This window comes from Pholcus phalangioides, unplaced genomic scaffold, assembly GCF_987345545.1.
Source record: "Pholcus phalangioides strain wild (caught in Gottingen) unplaced genomic scaffold, Ppha-v1.0 ptg000016l_1, whole genome shotgun sequence".
NCBI classification, from domain to species: Eukaryota; Metazoa; Arthropoda; class Arachnida; order Araneae; family Pholcidae; genus Pholcus; species Pholcus phalangioides.
The window spans coordinates 14354734-14369706 of record NW_028301609.1 but is presented as its reverse complement, the minus strand read 5'-3'; the positions used below and the strand labels follow the sequence as shown (position 1 = coordinate 14369706).

General features: G+C 35.5%; 1 protein-coding gene across 1 annotated transcript in view; it reads left to right on the top strand.

The window, feature by feature from the left end:
- Window positions 1-14973, top strand: part of LOC149075111 (fasciclin-1-like) — a 143417-nt gene that overhangs the window by 104930 nt on the left and 23514 nt on the right. The window contains exons 2-3 of the mRNA XM_089245672.1: window positions 12893-13040; window positions 14295-14407. Coding sequence (XP_089101798.1) covers window positions 12893-13040; window positions 14295-14407 — 261 coding nt within the window. The remainder of the gene's footprint in view (window positions 1-12892; window positions 13041-14294; window positions 14408-14973) is intronic.

Sequence of the window (14973 nt, the reverse complement as noted above, 5' to 3'; positions counted from 1 at the left end):
ATAAAAATGAGAGTAGGTAATATATGCATTATGATGAATGATTAATGTTAAAAGAATAGCATTAATTATAACTTAATGACGTCCTAGCAGGCTGATGAAGTGACATTCTGTCACTGCCCTGTTGAGTGACACTTTCTGCTTTCTATTTCTCCTCTAGCCTACTTAAGCTTTCTTTTCCCCCTAGATTAATAACCCAATATGGGTAATATTAAACTCTAAGTAGTTTAAAAATAAAACATATACAACCATGGCGAAAATAGCACTACTAGTCCAGGATGGCTAAGAAATGACTCAGGGGTATGCACTGATTGCCAATTTCAGTCGGAACCCCCAGGCCACTATGTCATATTTAGGATTTAGGAATGGTTGGTTACCTTTTCAATTCTCCCAGTAATTGAAGAAAACCCGTGTAGTATCAAATAAGATTTATGCGTCTCATAAGCCTCGTTCACGTGTGCAAATATCGCGGTAGCAGTGGGAATTCTAGCACCCGCTTGACGACTTTTTGTTCGTAAGGAAAGAAATGAAGAGCAGTCATTGGGGTGAAAATTCTCGAAGCGGATTTTAAACCCACTTTTTTTCTATTTCCCACATGAACGGGGCTGCAGTTTTTAATAGAGAAGGCGATATCCAAAGAGAGTATAGGTGTATCATGGGGTGATGAAACCCTCAGTGATATTCAAGTGTAACATGTGGAAGTTCTAAAACAATTTAAAAATGTATGGGCTTACAAAAAACACCAGGAACATATAGTATTTATTCTGGAGTGTTTAGGGAATGTGCTAATGAACTGTTAGGGGGGGGGGGCAGTTGCACAGATTCACAGCAGTAGTGTTGCTCGTGGTGTCCTCCCAGGGGGATTGGAAACTAATGTGGTTCGAGGATTGACTTTGGATTGACGAGGAGAGTAACGTGCTGATCACCCTTGATTTAATGCGTAAAAGAGTCTCATTTATGAAATCGAAATGAGACAAAAAAAATTTTTTTTCAATTTTATGCACGTGAAAATGATTAAAACCATTTCTTTATGGAGTATAAATTTTGCGAAAGGATATAGTTTCTGCCCTAAAAATGTGCTATAGCATAAAGCAAAGTCATTATCATCTTCGTGGGTGTCACATTCACTTCAAGGACTGTATAGTATTACTGCCGGATAATAAGAATTATTATTTTCATTCATATCCTTACTGTCTGCGCACCTGTATTTTATTTCCAAAGAATCTCGGGTTAGTTTCCTTCGAAGAGATCTCCTTCCACCAGAGTTCGACCCGGAAATAGGAATGCTTCACAATGTGTAACGGATGCCATCTTACCCGTGACTATATTTTCCATTTTCCACGTCTCTGCTGGAATGGAGAACTGTATTCGCCGACGCTGCTGCTGCTGCTGCCAGATAGAGAGAGTTCAGGACTTACTACAACTACCGCTGGTGGCATAGGTAGTAGTAGTAGTAGTACCAGTATATGTACTCGAAACTTCATGCATATATGTATACAGCACAGTGCACGCCACCTTTCACTCGTCTTTTATTCATGCTTCTCAGGGTGGAAGGAGCAAAGATGAAGAAAAAAAAACCCACACACACATTCGAGATGCATACCACATACATTTATGTATGAGAGTTTTCTTGTCTTGGATAGCAGCGGTTTTTTGAAACATTTCTCGCGATGTGAAAGTGACGACTGCAAAAAAAAACGAAAAAACACAAACACACACACACATTTCACAATTTGATGGTTCGCTGGCCAAAAGGATGAGATATGTGACCCGAAGTTTGGTCCGTTTCCATTGCTTCAGAATCATTTGTAAAGCCTGATGCCAAACTTATATACATAGAGAAAAACAGTTAATTGTTAGATTTAGACTTAAATCAAAATGCTAAATTTCTGCTATAAACAGTTAAGTGCCATGAAATCAAAATGTTTATTTTCCATTCCTTTAAAATAAAATATGTGGCATACATTATTTATTTATAAATAGTAAATATGTTTTCAGAGAAGTGGTGGTGCGTTTTGTTTTTCTTCTAACAATTGTATGAAGATAGTTGTCTTTTTAAAAATACCCGAAGTTTTGTTTGAGGATTGAAATTTACTTTCAAATGAATTTATGAATGCATTTTTTGTTAATGAAATTGTGGGAATTAGGAGACTAATGCATAGTCAAACACATTGACTGGGCGCAGGGAATCCCGTAATATAAGTTTAATTGTATAGAGAGATAGACAGATCTAGATAGAGATAGAGATAGAGAGAGAAAGAGAGAGAGAGACAGGCCGCGTAAACAAGACTGGGCGTTGCCATTCATATGAAAAGTAAATTGTACAAGATAAACAATACAGAGGCGTTGCCATTCTGTAAAGCAGTAGAATGTAAAACTTCAATAGAAATAAATATTTTTCATCTTTTGAACACATGAAAAAAAAAGTTCTTTTTCATATTTTTTAGGGCCCGCTCAAGTATTACGTAAGCAAATGTTTAGTCATTTTTGACCCCCTCCCCCCCCCCCTTGTCAGCAAAATTTTGGTCATCAGCTCTGCCCCTCTGATTCCTAACGCATATTGGTGGGATCTGAGACGTAAACGGGGGGGGGGGCTTGTGTGCCCCCCTCAAAAATTTAAATTCAAAAATTCAAAAATTTATTTTTTAATGCAAAAAAAATATATTTATTTTAAATTTAAATTTCGGAAGAAAATAACTTTATATGTTATGATAATCAATTTCTGTTAATTTCAATGTTATTTGAAGTCTATGAACCCAAAATTTATCTTTAATAAATTCATTGCGACCCACCCTCTAAACCATATAACGATAAATCGCATGAAGGTCCTTGGCCCATGGGCCAAATATGGCCTTGGGGTTATCTGATGCGGCCTGCCCTCCCCAAACCTAATTTTGTAAAAATGAACTAAGCGGCACATTTACAGATCGCTTAAGTGTCCCGTGGCACAATTCCAGAACATTTAACCGACCCGTGGCACATTTTCAGATCACTTAAGTGACCCGGGACACAGTTCCAAAACACTTTAGTGATCCGTGACACATTTAGAGATCCCTTGAATGACATGTGACGTAGTTTAAAAGGTACTTAAGTTGCCCCAGTGCGATTCTACATCACTCAAGTTACCAGCGGCACATTCTCAGATTATTTAAATGATCCGCGGCATATAATTACGGATCAATTGAGTGATGCGTGGCACTGTTCCAGAGCACTTAAGTGGCCCGGACATATTTCCAGATCATTTGGATCCGCGAAAAATTTAGAGATCAACAAAGTGGCTGGCTCTGTATAGCACTTATCAATTTTGGGTGGTGGGGGGGGGGGATGTTATTTCAAGTGCCCACAAACTATCGAAAGGTTTTTCTCGTTTTTGGTGCACCGGGTAAGATGCCATTAAGAATATTTCATATTTTCATAAAGGGTGGTTGATGACGTAAGCATTATTCAAACCCTTCTCCCCCCTTGTCAGCAAATCGGAACCCCCCTCCCCCATCGATGGTAATACTTGAACGACCCCTTAAGGATGTGTGGAAAGTAATTTCTAAACTTTCAAAGTTATTTTTCAAATCTCAGATGTGAAAAAGTTATTTTTGAGTTTTTATGTAACTGAGAAAACACAAATACAACGCCACAACAGGCAAATTGCCCAACGAGGTGGCTGACTGGAGAACATCATGGATCCTCGAGCCATTTTTTGGAGGCCCTACCTACTACTGCTACACCACACATGCACCCCGCCCACATCCCCCCCTCTCTCTCTCTCTCACACACACACACACACACACACACACACACACACACACACACACATACACACAGCTTTTAAGTAATAAGAAATTATTTTTCAGATTTCTGTGATTAAAAATATTAACATAGTACTCATAATAAGAAATAACATTGGGAAAGCCTAGAAAAATATGATTGTCATAGGATAAATACAGAAAACTAAAAATGGGATTAATTTCGGAAAATAATTATAAAAATATATTATGATATATAATTAAAATTTTAATGCACATATCATTAAAATTAGCTTGTTATTCATCTAAGCATAAAGAACTTCTCAATTACTCTCACTAAACTTATCATATTTTAAACCCTAGACCAAGTAATTTACTCCTTTTAGGTAATGAAAAATTATTTTTGAATTTCTAAATAATGGAAAGGGTTTTATTTAAAATTTAATACAAATGCAAATACAACGCCACAACAGGCAAAATGCCCAACGAGGTGGCTGAGAAAAAGATGCCCATAAAAATATGGATGTCATATATTTTAAAAAAAAAGCAGCAACCAAATTAAAAATGCAATTAACACAAATTACAAACAATATATACACATGATAAAATATTATACAATGCCCATAAAGAATACTTATGGTTGTCTTATTCTAAGAATGGATAGCTTCTCGATTTACCCCAACATGTTTATCGTATTTCTTTTTAAACGTGTCAATTGTGTTACAATTTACTACCTCCGGGGGTAACCTATTCCATTTATTAACAACCCTATTAGAGGAAAAATTCCCTGCGACACCATAGTCTTGCATTGTCCTTCACCAATCGATACTGGTGTCCCCAAGTTGAATAATGATAAGAAAACAATCGACCTTGGAATTCAATCAAGTGTTAGTTTTAATGTTTTCTAGTTTTGACGTCAAAAAATTATTTTCAAACATCAAGGTAATAAAAATCTGTATCGAACTTATAGGAACTGAAAAATTAATTTTCAAATCTTGATGCACGTGGAAAGTTACAATTAATCTCGAAAGCAAGGAAAAATAACATCAGATTGCTTTTAGTCTAAAAAAATCTATTCTTGAATTTTCAAGTATGGAAAAATAATGTTCTGAAAAACTTATATTCTAAAAATAAAAGTTCTTGTTTTTATTCGTACAACGAAAGTTTTTTTAAATAATATTCAAAGCGACGGATTTTCAAATGCTATTTTTGGGAACAAACGAGAGTTAATAAGTTTTACAAAGAATTCTAAACAAAAAATTAAAACTCAACATAATTATTGAAATAATTACACTTCATGAAAGTGGTCTATTTATTACTTTTAAGCTAAACGTCAGTGGAAAAGATAGGTTTTAAAAATGTAAATCTCAATTGCAAATGTTTATTGCAATTGCGTTTCATTCATAAAAATGGGAAGGCAAATTATTCCTTATCTGAAATAAAAGTAATGCTATAAGTTAGTACGAGTAAATTATTATTTATATTATTGGTGGAATACCTATAATTTTTTAAAATAATGAAATATTTTTTCAGAAATTTTCTTCAAATGTTTTTCTCTATGTATCTACCATCTTTGTTTCTGTATCAGTTGAAAACCATGGAATAACAATAGCGTCCTTGAATATCTTCATCTCGCTTATTTTTATTAGAATTCTCCATATCATTTCATCGATAAATGTTGGGAGAAGATAAATGAATAAATTAATCTTAAAATAAATGAATACAGATGTTGAAATTGGGGTTAAATGTTGACGAATAAATAACAAGAAGGAAACTATCGCTCGAGGAATTCAATCAAATAAGTGTTAGTTTTAGTGCTTCCTATCTAAACAGAATTTACTGTTATTTCTTTGAAATTTGTCTCCAGAGAAATTTCTGTTTATTTTGCAATTTTTCCTCATCATTTTGTGACTCAACTAGTTGTGGTATAAATCTCGTCAATTCTGTTTTTTTCCTCTCTCAAAGCAACAACTTTACACCAATTTCTCGTAAGTGAAACGCGAAGCTTCTCCAGGAAAAATGATTTGTTCCGTAAAAATAACGATCATCAATTTTAGTCTCGAAAATAAGGACTCAAGAAGCAAATTCCTCTTTTATTTATTTCCTGAGAGAGAGAATAAAAAAAAAAAGAAAATGAAGTAAAAACAGCATTTTTTCCTTGCATCGATGCAAATTCGATGCACATGCTTTTACTTTTATTTCTGTTTTTGACGAGTTTTTATCCTCTTCGTAGAAAACACTTTCAATTTTTCATTTTTTTTTGCATCTTTGAAAAATGATGTAGCGAGTCTTTCGCTGTTCTGTAGGATGAGGAGTTTCTACAAAATGGTATTATATTCACTCTGAAAGTGATCGGTTTCGCGGCAAAGTTGAGAAAGAACGATGATCCCAAAACCACGTGAGAATTGAATGGAAATGTTTGCACTATTAAATCTATTGGAATCACGAGATTTTTGAGATTGTTTTCTACGGATAAGACAGACGGCCTCTATGCGTTTGCAATAAATAGTGATATCCACGAAAACCTTTATATTTTATGTATTTTTTATTATGTTTGGTGAACATTAATAGGGTGAAGCGTAGCAATATTACGTGTAGAAAATGGGATCCAACGATTATTACTCAAAATCCAAAAAAAAATTGTAACATCAAACAGCCGTTTCAAGGCTCTTTCTTCAATGGAGCTCCCTCTTTAATGGTCTGATATAGCGCAGACCGCTCGCTAGAATAAAATACATGACCTGACAGAATGCCTACGCGTGATGGCGATGATCGTAGCAGAGGAAGAGATCGCGATTATAGTAGCAGAGGAAGAGATAGTGATGGTGGTGGCAGCGGATGGACTGTTTTGACTTTCGAAGACCGGACATACTCCGCTTCTGATCTCGGAGAGATATCGAAGCGTTCCTGAAGGATGGGTGTATCCGAAGTGTTTTATTATAACCAACAAAACATTGTCGCCTTAGACGAAGGCAACAAAAATGAAACATATATCTAAAATAAATAAATAAATAAAAATGATGGACTGCTACAGCACTCCATATTTCTCCAATATTTAGACTCAGTTCTTGAAATTGTCGCTCCCTGCCTCCTCATCTAATAATCGTAATTGTATTCACCATCATCGCCATCGCACGTCGGCCTTTCATTCTGCCACGTGCTTTCACTTTAACGAGCGATCTGCGCTATAAGAGACCATTCCACTAGAGGTTTTATTAGCCTTGAAACTGCTGTTTGTGTTTGTGTATTTTCAGTGATTTCTATGTTGAATTTCATTTTGTATACTGTGCTCACAAAAGGTATTTTCTTAATGTTAACTGATCGATTTTTTTGTTTTTCGCGAAATGATTTTGACTTCTAAAACACCCATCGTATATGGTATAATAAGATACTCAAAGAAAACTAATAGCTAATCACAAAGAGAAAAAAAATTAATATGAATGTAGAGATCGCTTATATATACTCAAGTTCGAATAAATTTTCCAAAAAAATAAGAATGGCGATAGTCACGATAGAGATATCGAGACTCGTAACGATCACACCATGGAGATAAGAGTCTGACAGAGAGAGAGAGAGAGATATACACAAGATGGAGATGGATGTATCGCTAATAACCTCCAGGGTAGAAAGCGAGTGTTATTATCCTTGGCCCTTAATGTTCAGCAATGCTACAGGAAACCAAAGATTCTCCCACACACTCACCCGAAGAGTAGTATCCAACACGCTCAACCGAAACAACATACGTAACATTCGTATGTACACACACATAAAAAAAAAAAAGAAGGAAACAAAACATAACTCGGCAAATATCTGAGAGAAAGAGCAAAAGAACTACTTAATGGAGCTTGTTGTGTTAATGCAGTCCGAAGAATTTCTTGCTCCCATTACTTTTTTTCCTCCAGCTTCATTGCTGTTATTTTGACAAGAGCTCAAAGTATTTCTCGTGTCTTGTACTTTCATGCCACCAGGGATTTTCCTTTTTTTTTCTGTAACATTGTGAAGCCATTTTTTTTTAGATATTTTTCTTTTCATATAATTTCTTTCTTAGCCGGTCAAAAGGAAATAACTATAAAAAGAAAAGCGTGAAATTGGTGGTGTGTTTGGCTCCGTGCCACTACATACACTGCAGAGCTTGTTGTTTTACCTCCTGTAACTCCCTTACTTCCACTTGATGTGTGTGTATCTAGATGGGGAAAAATATCCTTAAGCAGGTGACTGACTGACTGCCACTTTGTTCTAAGCCTTCTGAATGGAATTCGGCTGCGTTTATTTTTCCTGCAGGAACAGACAGACACTTGCATTCGATCCGGGACAATTCCTATTTTCCGTCTAACTTAGATCGCGAATTTACCGGATAGTTTTCCCCGGTCGAGACAGAAGCTGTCGATGAAGAAAATTTGTTTCCTACAGTACTCAAGAATTTAGAATTTCCTAGTATTCTTTAGACTGTGGAAAATTTTTATTTTCTAAACAGATTGATTACAAATACATAAAAATTAATGATAAACTTAAATGTTAGAGAAACTTCATAGCAAAAATTAATTACCAATCAAATTCAAGAATATGCATATACAATAGAGCATTTCTTTGCCCTCTTTATCACTTCCACTCATTGCAAGATGTTCGATGATATTATACATGACGCAATTCGAATTTATTGAGATTCAACTAATTTTTTATTTTGTGACAAAAACGACTTTATAAATGCATATGTACAACCTCTTAATTAGCCATTTTCCAATAATGAATTATCCTATGCTATTGATAAAAATGTCACAAAGAATGTCATCTTCTTCGATTTTGCGAAAGCATTTGATAAAATCTCATAATACATTACTTCTCAAATTTTTTTACTTGAAAACCATATTTCTTCGCATCTAATATTTTTGAAATAGCTCTCCGTGCACCCCCCCCCCAAGAACCTGTGATGGCTCCCCTGCTCCTTGAATTTCTCCTGTAGTCCTCCTCGAGCATCCCATGGCCACCAGGGAGCTGCATGGCTCAAGGATGAAAACTTCTTGGTCTAAAACAATAATTTTCCCATATACTTATTCTCTTGTTTAGGTTTCAACCAAGCGATATTTGATAAATAAAGAAATGAAAAATGAAAGTATATTATTATTCGGTACTTGTAAAAATAAAAGTATTTACTTTTACTTTTACAAGCACTAAAACAAACATTACACAAAAACAAACTTCACATAAGGTTCGCGACTCATACATGCACATCTACCAGCATGGTCCAGGTCTTCTTCGACCTTGCTTATACGTATCTATTCAGACAGATCGGTGGACATTATCTGGTTTGGAGGAGGATATATGTAAATACCGAGTAAACAATGGGTCACACCACACACAAGTGTCATTCTGTGATGATGATCGGTATTCTTAGAGAGCCCTGTTTCGTGAAGTTTTGAGGTTTTAACGATCCTCATTATCCTATTCGCGCTGTCAGTAAAAGGAGAAAATTAAAGGTATTAATTAAAACAAACATTCTTTAAAAAGACTCAAATAACGAGGAAAGTGTTTCCTTTTGTCGGCTTTTGAAGAAATGTTCATAGATTGGCTGTGCGAGAGAGAGTGAATGGTGGGTGCAGGAACGTGAGAGTGTTTTAGGGAGGAGAGAGAATGATCTCTTATTCTCTCTTTCCGAAGAGATAATTGTGATTAATCTCTCGGCTAATTAAGGTTGATGACGAGTTCGTGTGATGCGGTCGGCTGATTGTTTCCATGCTTCCATAAGACACACACACAGTGAAGAAAGGACAGTCGGTCTTTAAGAACGGCACGTCTTGGTGATTCAAGTCGTGCTCGACCTTTGATCAGCGCTTGTGCATTTTATTCACTTTGCTTTTTTTTTTAAGAAATAGCTCACACATTTTTCAATTCTTAGTCTTTTTTCAGTTTGGTGATCGTTATACAGCACATCTTTTAATATTACGCACACGTGTTTTTACATTTAATCCTCCAAGCAAGTGATTTTCGCGATAAAAACTACTTTCGCGTCCAAAGCTAAAGAGATAAATAATAAATGATGCAGTATAAGAGGGAATATTATGTACATATATGTATTATACTTTGAAATTTTTATCATTAAAGCTAAGTATAGACGGCTATTGAAACTTCTGAAAGGGACTATAACTGTTGTTTGATAGCGATAATTTAGAAAGCTGTACACCACTTCTTCGATGTGTTTCCATGGTCGATGGGTTACTTAACCCTCTGGTTCGGTACATATTTGAATATTCATGGTAAATGTATGGCCAAAAAACCATTACACCATTTTTTCGGAATTTTTATAAAGTACACCTTTTAGTATCATTTCTATGGAAATACGTACTATATGAGTAAAATAATTTTTTATCTTGAGTTGGTTCTTTGTCGGTGTCTTTTTTCGAGAGCTGCTGAAAATTTTACGCGTTCAGAGATTTATAAAATCGACCGAAAGTAGGAGAATTGGAAATAAAATTCATGGCAATAAATATTCAGCTTTGTTAAGCAAGATTTTATCTGCTTATAAATAACATTATAATGAAGGCAAACTGTATATTTCATAGAGATATAGATGGCTTTTTTCTCAGCCAGAGATATCAAGGAAACAGATAAGAGATATCAACTGTTTCCTTGATATCTCTGGCTGAGAAAAAAGCCATCTATATCTCTCTAAACCGTCCCATCCGGGGGCCATTTCCTGAAGTTAAGAGAGGCTACTACTGCCTCTACTTCAGCGCCTCACGACACAGTGCGTGAAATTAGGAAGGCAGATTCATGCGTCTGCAGTGGTGTAGATGGTAGCATGCTTGCCCGGTACGCAAGAGGGCCTGGGTTCGAGTCCCGGCGGAGACGTGGTGACTTTTCTTTCCGAGCTCACCTCAGCATAATATCCGGAAAATAACTGTTTCCTTGTATATTTTATCCTTATTTGTCCATTGCAACTAATTAAAACACCCACTCCCTAACTAATCAAATTGCCATGTTGATGTATTGTATAGTTTCAATTGAAAATTTTCTAACATCATCCACATCCGTATTTGTAAAAAAAAAAATCCATACGTTTTTATGGGGGCGAACCATAAATAAACCATGATCTATTAGGATCAAATGGACTTTTTGTGAGCATTCCGAGTTCCCAGTGACTTTTATTATTCGTAGCAATTTGGCTATTCAGATAAAGAAAAAAAATTCAGCTTAATTGGAAAAAATGTTCAGTCAAATTAACTCTTTGATGTGACATTGGCGAGCAAATACTCCTTATTTAAGGTGGGTGTCTCATACCTTTTAACATGGTGAAAAATTATGCCCTAATAGAAATATCATTAAAAATACTATTTAACCATGGATTTATTTCACAATTTATATACGAATTTTTGATTGTATATGATGTCCTATGCCAGTATGAAGTTTTGAATATTTCTAATATTTAATTTTTTTTTTTGCAAATTTTCAAAAGAATGCATTTAAAAGAGCTTGCGCGCAGGATAAAATAACATAACATAGCCTATCGGGATATCTGCGGGTCGCTTAAGTGATCTATAAACGTGTCACAGGTCACTTAAATGATTTGAGAATGTGTCGCGGGCTACTTAATTGAAACAAAAATATGCCGCGGGCCAATTAAGTGATCTTGAATAGAGCTCATTTCGCCTGAGTAATCTGGAATGTGCGGCGGACCACGTAAGTGATGTGTAACTGCATCGCAGGTCACTTAAGTGATTGGCTAATGTGCGGCTCAGTTAATTAAAAATAAAATTCGTTTGAGTTCGCAGGCCACATCAGATGATTCGGTGACCCATGGGTTAAACTTGTGTAATCTTCAAGTGACGAAAAATTATTTTGATAGAATTGAATAGAATTTTCTTACATGCTGGTTGAGCTTAGTTTGACAAACATCAATTTTCATTACAGCTCACGCACATAAATCGTGCTCGTTCTCATCCTGAGATAGCACAGTTGCCGATCCTTTCGTATTTAATGACCCTCAGAACTGATGAAGGAAGATGAAAAGATCAAGTAGGAAGAAAGCATGAAGATTAATTACAAGATACTAATAGTTATTTGCACGACTTCGTATTATCACTTTAGAAAAAACATAAAAAAAAACACACACACACACAAACATTCCAACTTCTACAAAATAAATAATCGCTTCATTTCACCAAAAGTATATATTAAATGATTTTTTAAACTTGATAAATACCAAATACCACAAACATTTTTCTGTCATTCTTATACCTCAAGCGTATATTAAAGAATAGAAAGATAATATAATGTGTGAGTGCGTGATAATCACTTTGGAAAGTTTGTCTTCATTAATGAAGCGGGGAAAAAAAGACATAATAAATGTGAAATCTGGAGAAAACGGGAATCACACATACACACCCCTTGAGGAGAAAATAATGAGGAAAAATTCACCTCCCACTAATTAATTTATTTCTCGTCCCGCGAAAGTGAAAAGCCAATTAATTCCAATTCAATTGAGAAGAAGATACCCACAAACGCAACAAAAACAACAAACTTGACCACATTCTTCTTCCAATTATTATTCGAGAGGGAATTTTTATGTCTTTTCTCCCTTAAACAGAACGAGATGTTCTTATCTTTCTTTTACTGTTATTTTTCCTGGAAACAAGTTTCCAAAAAATGTTTTGGCTTTTTTCCCCCCTGTTTCTTAGACGCCATTAGGCCCTCGAGGCTTCATGTATATTCGAATTAACAAAAGCCCGATACAAACTGGGATTAATTCCGCAACCACACCGCAGATTCGACAAAAAAAAGGAAAGAGAGGAAAAATCGGATTAAGATTTAATACGATTTCAACTCGAGAAACTTTCTCTCTGTTTTTTCGTTATTATTTGCTGTTTTATCGAAATTCTTGGTGTATTAATAAAAATGTTACGTTATATTTATAATTTTTTCGGAAATCAAATAAGAAATGTAAATTTTTGCTTCTCGAGCTCGTTTAATTCATTTTCATGGTTTCGAGCACAATTTAATTTCCTCTTTTTTTTTTACTTACGAAGGAAAGGAATTATTATTGTTGTTATTAATTTTGGTTGAATTAATTAACCAATCGTAAATATAATTCTCTTCACCAATATGAACTTCTTTATTATTTCTCGTAATTTAACACATTTATGGTTTTCCTATCTCGATAGTTTCAAGAAATGGTGAACAGAGACGAGGTGTTGAGGAAGTTGTTACAACACTGGCCGGTCACTGTGTTCGCCCCGACGGACGATGCCATTGTCAGGAACGAGGAGTGGATTGTTGGTCGAGAGAATAAAGTAGTCTCTTATCATGTTTGTGAGTATCATTCCCCCTTTCTTTTATATGTACCGATTATATCTGATGTTTATATTTAATTTTAAGAAGTAAAAAATTAAATCATTTGTAAAAACAGGGAAGAAAAAAACCCCGTAACTCCTGGACTGACATCTCCTGGTAGTCCAGTGGTTAGGGAGTTGGCTTCTGACTCTGCAGGTCTGGGTTCGAATCTCGGTTCGGACATGGGTGCCTACTAACACACTAACAAATTCTTTGGACAGATCGTAAAGATTTCTTGGGAATACTTGATGATCACGTTATTTAAAAAAATTATAATAATTGAGATGAGTGAAAAAAGAGGGAAAGAAAGTGAGATGTGAGGGAGAGAGAGACAGATGGGGAAAAATAGAGTGCGATAGATGAAAAGAAAGAGAGATAGAGAACGATAGATGGAACGGGGAGAGGGGAAACAGAAAGGGGGGGGGAATGAGTGGAAGAGAGGAAAAAAGAAGAGAGAGAGAGAGGATCTCGAAGAACAGAGGAAAAGAGAAAGAGGGTTGAAGAAGAGGGGAAGAAAAGAAAGACAGGGTTGAAAAGAAAAGATAGAGAGAGGGTGGAGAAAGAAAGAAAAAGGGAGAGGGTGGAAGAAGGGAAAGATGAGAGGATAAAGAAAGAGAGGGTGTTGAAGGGAGAAGAGAGAAAGAGGAGTCTCATAGAAGAAAGAGAGATAATGAAAGGATTTGAAGAAAAGGGACGAGACAGGGTTGAAGTAGAGGGAAGGGAGAGAGAGAGAGAGTAGGGTTGAGGAAGAGAGAAACGGAAAAGAAGAAAGGGTTGAGGAAGAGGGAAAATGAGGTAGATGGACTCTGAATTATAAATGAAAGAGAGAAATTAGAGGGAAGAGAGAAAAAAAGATGAGAGAAATGATATACAAAATCTTTAAACACGGACCTGAAAGTTACTATTTTAAAGAGATCATTGTTACCTTAAACGTGAAAATTATAATGGCTTGTTTGGAGTTTACTGAAAAATATTTCTAAACTATATTTTATATTAGCCAATGGAGCCAATCTCTTGGAGAATTTTTCTTTCGCAGATTTCGTTCGCAAAAGTATATACGGAAACGTTTCAGAGAATCAAAAAGTTCTCTCTGAAGGCTAGGAAAAAGATTATGGTTCAAATCATACTCATTACAGAAATTTACAACGAGTAATTTGACGATACTAACGTTGTTCCATATATTTAATATTCTAACGCTATAAAAAGTTAATTACTGTTTTATAATAATTTCAGTAAATTTGGTGGCAAACAAATCACTTTTCCCGTTCACGTCTACTACATCACTAGCCGGAGCACCCCCGCTGTATTTAGGAGTGAAGCAGTCACTTGGATACTGGCACGAGAAGGTGAGGAAAACACACCCCTTTTCTAGAAAAATAATAATTTCATCTGTGATTTGAATTTTTAAGTAATTTTTACGTAATGTTTCAAAGAAAATTCGATCATTTATAAGTTTTTCTTATTTCAAGAATCGTCGTATATAAATATCGAGTTCTTCCACACTATACGCGGTGGTACAATATGAATTGCTAGGAAAATATTATTTGAACATTACTGAAGTTTAATATTGAAATTCTTCGAGAATATTCGACTTTCGAGAGGGCACATAAATTCCGTTCCCAGACAATATCTCGCTCTGATAACACTGGGGGAAAAAATCCCTCCCGCAGTCCAACAAATATTCCCAGTCCCGGATATTCGAATGGGGAAAGAAGAATTTAAATATTTTGCCTCGGCATTCGTATTATATTCAGCCGCATTGAATCCAGTCAAGAGTGAGCGGCCGGACAAAAAATAAACGCCTTATCGGCCAATCTCTTTACTAACAGAAAGAAAAGAAAGGGGAAAAAAAAGCCAAACTACAGTAGGAATGGACTTTCCCCATTCGTATTGATGGTATTTAGGACCCTGG